The sequence below is a fragment of the Chiloscyllium punctatum genome, chromosome 33 (genome assembly GCF_047496795.1).
Source record: "Chiloscyllium punctatum isolate Juve2018m chromosome 33, sChiPun1.3, whole genome shotgun sequence".
NCBI lineage: Eukaryota > Metazoa > Chordata > Chondrichthyes > Orectolobiformes > Hemiscylliidae > Chiloscyllium > Chiloscyllium punctatum.
The window spans coordinates 26,641,970-26,655,465 of NC_092771.1; the positions used below are offsets into that span (position 1 = coordinate 26,641,970).

The following is a 13,496-nucleotide window of genomic DNA, read 5'->3' on the forward strand; positions in this document are numbered from 1 at the left end:
TGGCTGATTGACGGCATTGGAGAACAATTTAAAAACAAAGAACTGTAGCCAATTTATTTTTTAAAGTGAACTTGACTGTAATACCGATGAAGCTAAAATAAGTGGAGATCACTCTGTCAAGTGTAAACAAATGAACAGTTCTGCTTAAATAAAAACCAGAAGAGCTATGGATGCTGTAAATCAGAAACAAAAACAGAAATTGCTGTAAAGTCAGCAGGTCTGGCAGCTTCTATGGAGAGAAAGCCGCGTTAATGTTTCGGCTTGAGTCACCCTTCCTCAGAACAACTGAGGAAAGGTGATTTGATCCAAAATGTTAACTCTGCTTTCTCTCCACGGATGCTGCCAGACCTGCTGAGCCTTTTCAGCACTTCTGTTTTTGAAACAGTTTTTTTTGCAGATCTGGTAACTGTTGAGAGGTTTGAGATGGATAGACAAATCCAAAACTTTACAAATCTTGACATTAAAATTTTGATAATTTGCAGTTTGCTGCAACCTGATTACATATGTCCCCATGGTAACTAGTCGCTGAAGTGTTCGGTAGTATTCAAATTGACACTGAGGTGATTTCCTGAAGCATTTTCTTGAAGATTAAAGTATTTTGGCCACTTGCTTGGATGCTAAAGCTGTTAATTGTATAGCAGGAGCTTGCCCATCATAGGATACTAAGCCTGCAAATTCTCAAACCTTAATTTAAAGTATTGCGATTAAGGGGTATGTACTTGACATAATGCCCTCATCTAGATACTTTCCAGAGGTTTGACATTTGTGTAAAGCATGTAGTTGGCATCATGATGTGACCTATTGAGTAGTTTTGTAATTTTTGATGAGTATCCATGATATTCAGCCAGCACATAAGTGTTTGTTGACTGGTCTAGTTCTGGGTTTGATTGCTATGTTTGATCTTGCAGACCAGAGTTGCTCTTTGTCTTGTGTTACATGCTGATTTAAACTATCTGTGGGGCCTATGGTTAATTATTTACTTCTCAGCTCATCAGAAAGTGGCCATTTGGACACGAGATTGAGGAAAGTGGCATTAAGCTGACAGGACTAAGCAGAATCTTTCTTTAATTAAAAAAAAATACAATATCCAACTGGACTTGAAACAGGGAGTGGTGACAGCCTAGTGATAGACTGTTAATCCAGAGACCCAGGTGACGTTCTGGAGACCCAGGTTCAAATCCCACAATGACAGATGGTAGAATTTGAATTTAATCATTGAGTCTAATGCTGACCACGAAACCGCTGTCAATTGTCACAAGAAGCCACCTGGTTCACTAGTGTGAAACCACCTGGTCTGGCCTTTTTAATTGACTTGTGGGAATGCCCATCACTAGATGCCCTTGAGATGCTGAGAGCTGCCTTCTTGATTCACCACAGTTTGTGCTGCTGGTGGATCCACATTGCCCTACGGGAGGGAATTCCAAGATTTTGACGGACTGGTGATACATTTACAAGTCAGGATGATGAGTAACTTGGAGAGGAGCTTGAAGGTGCTGGTATTCCCAAATATCTGTTGCATTCTAGACAGAAGTGATCAGAGGGGTTGGAAGGTGCTGCCTCAGAATCCTTGTAAATTTCTGCAGTACTGTACACACTGCTCCAGCTGAGCATCGCTGGTGGAGGGATGGCTGGTTGTGGGTGTGGTGCCAGTGAAGCAGGCTGTTTTGTCTGGGATGGTGTTGAATTCTTGAGTGTTGTTAGAGTTGCACTCATCCAGGCAAGTGGGAAGTATTCCTCCACACTCCTGAGCTGTGCTTTGTGGACAGGCTTTGGGGAGACAGGAGGTGAGTTACTTGCTGCAGTATTCCTAGTTTCTGACCTCCTCTGAGTTTTTGGCCAATGGTAACCTCAAGAGTGTTTTAGATTAGATTAGATTACTTACAGTGTGGAAAGAGGCCCTTCCGCCCAACAAGTCCACACCGCCCCACCGAAGCGCAACCCACCCATACCCCTACCCCTTACCTACACTAAGGACAATTTAGGATGGCCAATTCACCTGACCTGCACATCTTTGGATTGATTAGAGGTTGAATCCAGTGAATGAGTAATAAAAGAAAATGATATTTCCTAAAGCTGTAACTGACAACTTGAAACATTTTTACATTTCCTAGGCTTGTCCAAGTTGATAGACCAAACTTGAATTTCAAATTCAATAAAAGCAAAAGAGAAGGCCTCTCTTTATTTAGAACATTACACATCATCTCAAAGATTTCTAATTACTTTTGAGTAGTCACTTTTATAGGTCAGTGCTGCTGTGAGCTCAGCATAGCAGAATCAGTTTCAGAATGTATTGTGAATTCTCCAGCTCTTTTTAAATAATGCAATGAGGATATCTCATCAGTGCTGAAATGGATCTAGGTTTAATCCATCTTTGACCATATCTCTCCAAGTTACACTATTGCACATATTGAAGTTTGACTGCCTGAACCTAGACCGCTTGGGCAGTTGTCTGTAAACTCAATGTGTTACAGTACCTCTGCCTCTTATAAATTTCTCATTATGCTATTTATTGCTTGTGTAGAAATGGTGTTAACGTTGAGGGAGCAACTCATAAACAAGTTGTGGACCTGATTCGGGCAGGAGATCGGGAGCTGATTCTGACGGTGCTGTCTGTTCCACAACAAGAAGCTGATCGGCTTGATCCTGGTGATGACTCGTCTGGGAACATCTACTATGACTACAGTGAGAAGCGGGCAGTACCAATCTCTATCCCTGGCTACAAACATGTGGAAAGGAACGGGGAGAAATTTGTGGTGAGTAATTAGTTCTCATGGTTTGCCAGGACTTTTGAAAAACCAAACAATAGTTGTATAGATTAGGTCTCACTCTGTTGTATGTTAAGCACAGTAAGTGAACACTAGGCATTGTTAGTAATGTACTGGATTAGTGGTGCTGGAAGAGCACAGCAGTTCAGGCAGCATCCAACGAGCAGCGAAATCGACGTTTCGGGCAAAAGCCCTTCATCAGGAATAAAAGCAGTGAGCCTGAAGTGTGGAGAGATAAGCTAGAGGAGGGTGGGGGTGGGGAGAGAGTAGCATAGAGTACAATGGGTGAGTGGGGGAGGAGATGAAGGTGATAGGTCAAGGAGGAGAGGGTGGAGTGGATAGGTGGAAAAGAAGGTAGGCAGGTAGGACAAGTCAAGGAGACAGTGCTGAACTGGAAGTTTGAAACTAGGATGAGGTGGGGGAAGGGGATGAGTTGGTTACGGAGGCAGGCACTGAGGAAGCAAATGTGGCTGTGGTACCGAGTTTGTTTCACGACATGGTTGAAGAGCTTCAGAGCAGAGGAAATGACCTGGGAGTTGCAGTGGGAGAGGGACTCCCTGAGATTCTTGTAGAGAGAGGAGGAAAACTTCTTCAAGGCAGGCATCCTTGCAAGAGGATTCGCAGTAGGGTTAAAATCAACGAGGTAAAAACAATAACTGCAGATGCTGAAAACCAAATACTGGATTAGTGGTGCTGGAAGAGCACAGCAGTTCAGGCACCACTAATCCAGTATTTGGTTTTCAGCATCTGCAGTTATTGTTTTTACCTCATTGTTAGTAATGTGACTTGATTGGTTCAAAAATCCTATGGTTTAACTTTTAAACCTTGGCTCAGCCTTTCTTTTTGTTCTTGGGCTTTGGGGAATATTGACAAGACTACATCTATGACCCTCCCTTTTTGCTTCAAGGGCACCCAAGAGATTAGGTTTAGATTAGAATCTTTACAGTGTGGAAACAGGTCCTTCAGCCCAACAAGTCCACACTGACCCTCTGAAGAGTAACCCACCTAGACCCACTTCTCTCTGACTAATGCACCTAACATTATGGGCAGTTTAGCATGGCCAAATCTGACCTGCACATCTTTGGACTGTGGGAGGAAACCGGAGCACCCAGAGGAAACCCACACAGACACAGGGACAATGTGCAAACTCCACACACAGTCGCCTGAAGCTGGAATCGAACCTGGGACCCTGGTGCTGTGATGCAGCAGTGCTAATCACTGAGCTACCGTGCCGCCCCTGTGGACTGCAAATAAAGTGTATACCTGACCAGGTAGGTTGTTACTTAGCAAGTTGGAAGGAAGGGCAACTTGCAGTTGCATAAATACTTTTACAGTCTCAGGATGGTCCCAATGCATGTTGCTGCCAATAAAATGCTTAGTGAAATATAGTCACTGTTGCAAATGCCATGCAACGTCTATTTAGTGTTCAGCGTGATCCCATTGCTGTATTACAACCCAGCAACTTAGACAGTCATTTTATTCTGGTCTTGTGGTTTATTATGTTCAGTTTTGCAACTCACTGCAATGGACTTTGAGGTCACGGCACCAATTAGTAACCTGGGATTTCATAAATCAACTTCTGTGAGCCATTTTATTTTTAATCAATGCTCAGTTATTTGGTGGTTGTTGTGCACTTACTGCCAATGCACCTGTCATGCTCACATAGATCCCTTCAAAAATATACATATGATCACTTCACAAAGTGAAGAAAAACAACTGGCAGCAGAAAGATGAGTGCTTTCAGGAACCTTTCAAAACTCCAGGATTTTAGTGGTGAACTGATGATTTCACTGACCATAGAAGCATGCATAAGTTAGGAAAACCGTTTATGCCTTCATGGCATATGAGGGTCATTAGTTAGGCCAGCATTAATGACTCAGCCTTAATTTACTTTGAATAGGCAGTGATGAGCTACTGCTTTGAACTGGTGCCATCCAGGTGGTGTAAGTATGCCAACAGTGCCAGTATTTTGGCCCAGTGACACCAAAGGAACAATGACATATTTTCAAGTCAGGGTGATGAGTGACTTGGAGGGGTACTTTCCATTGTGGTGTTCCCATATATCTGCTACCTTGTCCTTGTTGGCAATAATTGCGTTAGGCTTAGTGTTTGGAAGGCGCTGGGGTAACTGAATTTCCTTCTAATTAAGTAAAAAAACCAGAATGGTTATTGCATTGTGTAGCATTGAAAGTCTGAATTGAGTCAGTGCCTTCAGGATGTTCCACAGTGCTTTGCCACATAGTGAAAGAGCACTGAAGTACAACCAGTGTTGTAGGCAAATGTGATAATTGATTAACACGTTGCTTTTGTAGGACTTGACAATGAGATGTGGAACTAGACAATCCATTTATTTCAGTAAACGGGGTGGGAGATTGTCTTCTGCATTTCAAACTCTTAACTGAAGAAAGAACAAATGTACCCTTTGTTTGATGTTGCATTCTTATGACTGTACCTCCAATTACCCTGCACACAAGTGTCAGCCTGGATTATGTGCTTGAGTGGAGTACTACCCTTTGAGTCATCTTTGGATTAATATAAATAAAAATATGAAATAGTATTGAAAATTTTTCTCTTTTTGATCTGTCACCTGATTTTGTTCTAGGTATTCAATATTTACATGGCTGGACGCCAGCTCTGCTCACGGCGCTTCCGTGAGTTCACAATCCTTCACCAGAATCTAAAGAGGGAATTCTCTGACTTCCATTTCCCAAAACTCCCACGGAAGTGGCCATTTTCCCTCTCTGAACAGCAATTGGATGCTAGGCGGAGAGGCTTGGAGGAGTACCTTGAGAAAGGTGAGCATGGGACTGTTTCATTTACAGTTACTGTTGATATTGACATGACACCTGTATCACAGTAAAACACATCTTGTATGTTGAGAAACATACATGTTAATATAACACATTTACCACAGTAAAACACATCATATTTTAGAGGTGAGGTGTGCACAACAAAAGTTATATTTATACATTCACACACTTTTACCAAGGTATGAAACCAAAGAATGCTTGTAAATTAGGTGGTGGTGTAGGTGCAGTAGCACATCAGGATATGGACAAAGAAAAAATGGCATTCTGTTTATAGAACATCTTGTTTAAAACAAAACCACACTGGGTGGAAACCTTCATTCCTTACGTGAGTGCCTTGCTGTATTTCTACTGGGTTGTGTGCTTCTTGCTACTGAATACCTCATGTTGGAGAGAACTGCTAGCATTGCATTTGTGATAATGAATACTGTAGGATAGACTCAATGGGTAGTGCACTCTTGACTCAGGGTCACGGGTCAATCTCACTCTGAGACCTGAGCACAGAATTTAGTCTAACTCTGCATTGCATTGTCAAAGAAAATGCTGTGCTATCTCCTGGCCAAAGGCTATCCCTCAAACCCCGAAAAACAGGTTCTCCGATTATTCAAACCATTCTTTGTGGGAACTCATGCCCAAATTAGCAGCTGTGCTTTTTATATACAAATATTAGTATACCTCAAAAAGTACTTTGCTCGAAATACTTCGGAATGCCCTGATGTTTTGAAACATCCGATATAAATGTTGTCTTTATTTACACAGTTTACAGTTAGTCAAGTGATTTCTCTTGGTCTGGTCAGAATGTTATGTAGTTTTGACTATAAGACTGTTTAGCTTGATAATTTACAAAGCTGATTGTTTTAGTAATTGTAGGCTAATGGCAGATCTAATATGAGTAGCAGGGCATTTACTGTCTCTACAGTTAGCTTTTTCACTAATGCTAATCATTTTACTTTTAGTTAATTCAGCTCAAAAAAAAATGACTGGAGTCTACCCACTAATTCATTTGAATAACCCGAAAAGGACTACTGGTTTATATAATCAGGCATCTGTCCTGATACAGCCTTCATTTGTTAATGTAATGTTGTAGTTTTCTGGAATCGCTGTTAGTATGAATTGTAACATTCTTAACACTTGTAACTTTTCTTAACTGAATGGTCTGAAGGTAGATAAATCACCTAGACCCGAAGGACTACACACCAGAGTTCAAAAGGAGATAGCTGAAGAGATAATGGAGATGTTGGTGGTGATCTTTCAAGAATCACTAGACTCTGGGAGGGTCCCAGAGGACTTGAAAATCGCTAGCACGACACCCCTGCTTAAAAAGGGAATAAGGCAAAAGACAATTACTGACCAATTTGCCTAGCCTTGGTCATGGGTAAGATTTTGGAGTCCACTGTAAAGAATGAGACTTTTGAATAATTGGAACTGTATGGGAATATAGGGTATAGTCAACATGGTTTCATCAGGGGAGGCCATGTCTGACAAATCTGCTAGAGTTCTTTGAGGAAGTAATGAGCAGGTTAAACCAAGGAGAGAACCAATGCATGTTATCTACCTGGACGTCTAGAACGCCTTTGACGAGGTGCCACACAGGAGGCTACTGAGTAAGATAAATGCCCATGGTATTAGAGACAGGGTGCTAGCATGAATAAAAGCTTGGCTGTCTGACAGAAAGCAGAAAGTGTAGATGAAAGTGTCTTTCTCAGGTTGGCAGCCGGTGACAAATGGTGTCTGGCAAGGGCCAGTGTTGGGACCACAACATTTTACTCTATACATTAACAATCTAGATGAAGGAGCTGAGGGCATTCTGGCTCAGTTTGCAGACAATACAAAGATAGGTTGAGGGCCAGGTAGCATTGAGAAGGTGGCGAGGCTGCAGAAGGATTTGGGCAGGTTAGGGGACTGGGCAAATAAGTGGCAGATGGAGGACAAGGTGGGAAAGTGTGAGATCATGCACTTGTGTAGGAAGAATAGAGGCATGGACTATTTTCCAAATGGGGAGAAAATTCAGAAGTCTAAAGTGCAAAAAGACTTGGGTTCTAGTCCAGGCTTCTCTCAAGGTTAGGAAGGCAAATACAATGTTGGCATTTATTTCGAGAGAACTTGAATATAAAAGCAGGGATGTCCTTCTGAGGCCCTATAAGGCTCTGGTCAGGCCACATTTGGATTATTATGCACAATTTTGGGCCCCAAATTCCAGAAGGATGTACTGGCCCTGGAGTGGGTTCAGAAGAGGTTCATGAGAATGATCCCAGGATTAAAAAGCTTAATACATGAGGAGTATTTGAGGACTCTAGGTCTATCCTGGGGGGGAGGGAATCTAATTTGAAGTTACACGATACTGCATGACCTAGATAGAGTGGATGTTGGGAAGATGTTGCCATTGGTGGGAGAGACGAGAATCTGAGGGCACAGCCTTCAAGTAAAGGGGAGACCTTTTAGAACGGAAATAAGGAGAAACCTTTTCAACCAGAATGTGAATCTAGGGAATTCACTGCCACAAAAGGCTGTGGAGGCCAAGTCATTGATTATATTTAAGACAGGGATAGGTTCTTGATTGTCAAGGATGGCTTACAGCTAGAAAGTGGTAGAATGGGGTTGAGAAACAGCCGTGATTGAATGGCAGAGCAGACTCGATGGGCTGAATGGCCTAATTTCTGCTCCCGTGTCTTATGGCTTTATTTGTTGAAATAAATAAATTTATTATGTAAATGAAACCAACAAATGTGTATGTGTGCATCTCTGCCGAATGAGATGTATTTTTGGAAGTGACTACAGAGGAACCTTGATGACCCGGTATTCGATTTAACTGAATTTCAGATTATCTGGACAAGATGGCAAGGTCCCATTGCTTGGCTAACTATTATCCAGCATTCGATTAAGTCAACAAAATACTCCCCGCCTGCATCCTTTCAATAATCGAGGTTTCTCTGTATACTGTTTTGAAAGACACTTTTTCTACTGCAAGACCTCTTTGTGGGTGGTTCACTAAAATCTAACCTTTTGAAAATTACAGGAGTATCAAAGGAAGCCAGTCTCTTCAAAGAATCATATAAACAGTTATAGCGTAGAATAAGGCCAATTGGCCCATATGTGTATGACTCTCCAAATGAGCAACATAGCTATTGCTATTACCTCACCTCCCTGTAAATCTTGCATATCCTTTCCTTACAGATAATTTATAGTTTTCTCTCTCAAACTGCAGCAGTCACTAAATGCAGGAAGGACTGGAGAGCAACAAGTATATTGAATAGATTAAGAAAAGAGAGAACTTCTGAGATGAAAGAACAACATCAAACCTTGGACATATTGAGTCTTGTAAGAGAGCATGGAGAAGTAGTGGGAGATTCAGAGTTTGATTGAGACATTGTCACTGTATATTTACAGCTGGTCTATTGTGCTGGCTGTTGTTGGTCTTTGAGGATATATTTGAGTTATAAGACAAGAATTCAACAGATTTTAAGTTCATCACGATGCTTTTTATAGAAGAAATGACACCGAAAAGCATAGAATTAGCAGGGAAGCCTTTGAAAGTGGCTTGACTAGTTGAATCAAAGGATGCTAGTCAGTGCTGACTACATGGAGAGATGACTAGTGGAATGTATTGGGGTTGGTTCTTGGGACTGTTCTTTACTATGTCGTTAAATAACTCCGAGCCAGAAGTAAAGGGTACTGATATCTCTCAATGGGAGGGACCGTTGATCTTCAAGACCAGGTGGATCACTTAGTAAAAAGATTTTTAAAAAGTGTTGCAAATAGTTAGCAGACCAGTCAGGATTTGTGGAGAGAGAAGCAAGAATTAATATTTCAGCTTTGACTGTTTTTAGTTATCAAAAGGATCTAGAGAGATTGCCTGGTGTTTACCTAAAATAGGAGGATGTTGTGATTGCTGATGAGGCCAGTATTCATTAACAACTCTTAATCGCTGTTGAGAAGGTAGTGAACTGCCTTGAACCAGTAGAGCCCATGTGGTGCTTATTCACCCACAACTCTTTTGTCAGTCCATTTCAGGATTTTGACCCAGTGAAGGAATGACAATTCTTTTTAAGTCCGGGTGATGTGGCTTGGAGGCGCACTTGAAGGTGATAGTTCTACGCATCTGCCCTGGTCTTTCTAGGTGATAGAGGCCACTCCTTTGGAAGATGCTGTCAAATGGTGCTGCTTTATCCTGAATAGGTTGAGCTTCTTGAGTGTTGCTGTAGTTTCACTTGGGCTTGTTGAGAATTTTCAATTACACGTCTCACTTGTGTCTTACAGATAGACAGACTGATGGTAGCTTGAAACTTGGACAATGATTTATTAAACAGTGGAAGATTAAAAGTGGGATAAGAAGGTGAATGGCAGCTAACAGAAGGCAGTTATTGAAAAATCTTTTGTACTTTGATAATAACATGGGAAATGATCTGTATTACCTATTATGTGAGAACTGATATGCTTTCCTCTTCATGAATTGTCCCAGAGGATGTTACTGTGGCAGTTGTGTAAAGATAACTGAGAGGGGCTTTGGTATTGGACAGCTTCTGTTGAGCTGCTAATGCTAATTCTTGCTGGGATAAATAACCAAAGACAGATCACTTTATACTAAGTGTAGTGTGGTGACAAAGGGAGCATGTGAAAGTCCTGTCATCAGCATTCGTTTTGAAAGTTGTCACTTTTTTTCTTGAGCATGAATCCACACATTCAGAGCATGTTATTAAGAGACTTACGAGGCATGTTGATGTGGTTGGTTTACTGACTGGAAGAAAATATCAAGAAATTTACTGAAATTTAAGTTGAAGTAACTGTATTCTTCAATGCCTGTATGTAATTATTCAGCTTTCTTAAGAATTCTATACGTAATTCTTAAAAGTGCTCAATTTTATGCAGTAGTACAGTGTGTTAATACTTTGTTTGCAATTTAGTACTGAAAAAACTAGTCTTTATCAGATTTTTCTGAGAGGTTTGAGCTCCTCTGATTATATCAAGCCGGTGTCAGCAATAGAAGGGTTTGCGGCAAACTGAGTTTTTCTTTTCTATCTTCATTTACCACCTTGTTTCATGTGGAAGAACACCCAGATCCCTTTGTGCTTCCCTTTGTTGGAGTCCTTATCCTAACTGTCTGTCTTTTTGATTCTTTCTACCAAAGTTCATGACATAGCACTTTCCTAGATTAACCTAATTTTTGCACCTCATTCATCCTATCGTAGATCCTTTACATTCTCATTGTTTACTCTTTCAAGCTCCTTAAGAATTCTATGTATTTCAATGAGATTATCTCTCATTCTTCTAATTTCCAATCAGCAATGTCCCAACCTGTTTAGCCTTTGCTCATGAGACAATCCCTCCATCATCAATGTGAGCTGTGTCTGAACTGCCTCCAATGAAATAATATCTTAAATAAGGGGACCAAAACTGCTCATAGTGCTTAAGATATGGTCTCAGCAGCATCTTATACAGCTGCAGGCAGCCTTCCCTATTCATACTCCAATGTCCTTGAAATAAGGGCCAACATTCCACTAGCTTTCCTGATGACCTGCTGTATCTGTGTTTTGTGCACAAGTACCCCAAAGTTCCTTTATGTTGCCGCTTTCTGCTGTTTTTCTTCATTTAAATCATAGTTTGTCGTTTTGTTCTTCCTTCCAAAATGAATAAATTCACATTTTCCTGTTTTTTACTTCATTTACCAACTTGTTGCCCACTTCATTAACCTCTTGATATCTCTTGAACTGTTGATATCCCTCTTGCAACCTGCCTTTCCACCTATTCCTATGTCATCTGCAAATTTAGCTACAGTGCATTTGCTTCCTTCCTCCAATTACTTTTGTTTTTCACAATGCATTATTCCATAGGCATAGATGATGGTTTCTGAATGTGTCGATCGGGGTCACTTTTATAGTTCTCTCCGATTAAAGGCAAGAATACTTAGTTTTCTATTCTCTTTGCTTTTAAGAGCTGCTCATTGGAGGTTAGGCAGGGATCGTGCTGTCACATCAACAGACAGATTCACTTTAACAAAACATAGTCTAAGACCCAGTTCAAACTCTAGTCCTCCCTGACGGACAGATCATCTTCTCCATGAGGTCTCAGTTACCATTCAACCTCTGCTATCTGTGTGAGAGTAAGGTCTTTCCCAGACTTGCTGGAACCAGTTCTGACCTTATTAATAGCCAATTTCTGCTATGTGTTTAAACACCATGCTCTTCCCAGATAATGAAGCATATGCAGAACCTTTTGACCTGGAAAAAGCCTGCAGTTGACTTCCAAACCTGGCCTTATGAATGAACAAAAACTTGTTAGGTATGTCTTTCCTTTTGACACAAGTTACCCAGAGTTCTGAAGTCATTTTCAGCTCTCAAACCAAACCAAAGTTGATAGTGGAATAAAATAAACATATTGAAAAATCGGTGAAAGCTCTACCACCTGCAAATTACCTCCCTTCGGCACAGTATACAAAAACAATGTTGCAGATTTGTATGCTTCAAAAATAATCCATACCCAGTATTTTATCTTGCACAAAGTAATTTAGATTCTTGGAATTTGAAACTCACAAGTGGAACTAAAGAATATTATTGTGTTCATTTTAGAAGTGTCATAGAGCCACATAAACATTGAATCTTTAAGATGCTGTAAAGGAGTTTAGAATTTCTGTCCAACTGTTTCCTTTGGGAACCGAATTCACAAAGGTCGAATTCAGCTATATGGAGGTGATGTCAGAAATCACTTCTGCAGCTCTTTTCCCCAGAGAGCAAGATTTGAGGATTGGGTGGAAACAGTTGAGGGTTTTAATTAATCTGAAAATGATAGATTTTCTTAGGTGGGGTTTTGAGGGTTATGGAACCAAGATGATGCTGAGATACAAATCAGCCATTAACTTGAATTGAATGGTGGAAGACATGAGGGGCTGAATGGCCATGTCTTATCCCTGTGTTCTGTGTGGAGAAGGGTGAAGTCAAATACTCTGACAGAATTAAGGGGAGCTTGATAAATGCAAGCAATCCAGTTAATGTTTGTTCTAAAGGGGCTGTTCTTTTGGATTATTGAGCCAAAGATATATCTCTCAGATTGGAGGATGAGACACTTTGTGTGAGAGTGCTGAGCCTAAAACAGTATAGTTAAGGCGACTGAAAGAGATCTCTGAAGTAGGGTTCCATGCAGTGCTCCTAAAGTTGAAACTGGGGTTGCATAGTTGTAGAGGAGAAAGTGAGGACTGCAGATGCTGGAGATCAGAGCTGAAAATGTGTTGCTGGAAAAGCGCAGCAGGTCAGGCAGCATCCAAGGAGCAGGAGAATCGACGTTTCGGGTATCAGCCCTTCTTCTCCTGAAGAAGGGCTGATGCCCGAACGTCGATTCTCCTGTTCCATGGATGCTGCTTGACCTGCTGCGCTTTTCCAGCAACACATTTTCAGCAGTTGCTTAGTCGTAGTTGGCAACCTGTAGTCATGCTCCACATTCTGTGTAGGGCTGGATGAGAGCCATGGGGAAGGTTCACTATTGGTGGTATGATGAATGCCATTGTCAATGACTTGCAAGCATTTCTGAAGTTGTAGTGTTCAATTGTGCAAATGACTTTTGTGAAGGCTGTCCTCTCCAATACCAATGGAGGGGGTTGTTGAAAGGAACAATGAGGGTAGATAAATAGAAAAGACTGGATGATGGGTTTCAGTCATTGAGTCTCCTGGCAGAAGCTAGTTTTCAAACTGGTACATCTCTTTACTCAAGTCCATCATGAAGGCTCTGAATTAAATAGGAAGTGAACATGGTCTGTAATGCCTCAACTTCGAAGAATACATTATCTCTGGCACAATGCAGACTGCCTCCTTGACGTTTATCTACCATGTGAAGTCAGTTTTTAATTGTGTAGAAAGTTTAAAAAATCACACAACACCAGGTTATAGTCCAACAGGTTTAATTGGAAGCACTAGCTTTCGGAGCGCCACTCCTTTAC

At 41.1% G+C, this 13,496-nt stretch overlaps 1 protein-coding gene across 2 annotated transcripts in view; it reads left to right on the top strand.

Annotated features, from left to right (window-relative positions):
- The window catches only part of LOC140458504 (sorting nexin-27-like), a 120,258-nt gene that overhangs the window by 57,400 nt on the left and 49,362 nt on the right, over positions 1-13,496 (top strand). For both annotated transcript variants that reach the window (XM_072553212.1, XM_072553211.1), the window contains exons 2-3: positions 2,522-2,753; positions 5,368-5,560. In XM_072553212.1, the coding sequence (XP_072409313.1) occupies positions 2,522-2,753; positions 5,368-5,560 (425 nt within the window). The remainder of the gene's footprint in view (positions 1-2,521; positions 2,754-5,367; positions 5,561-13,496) is intronic.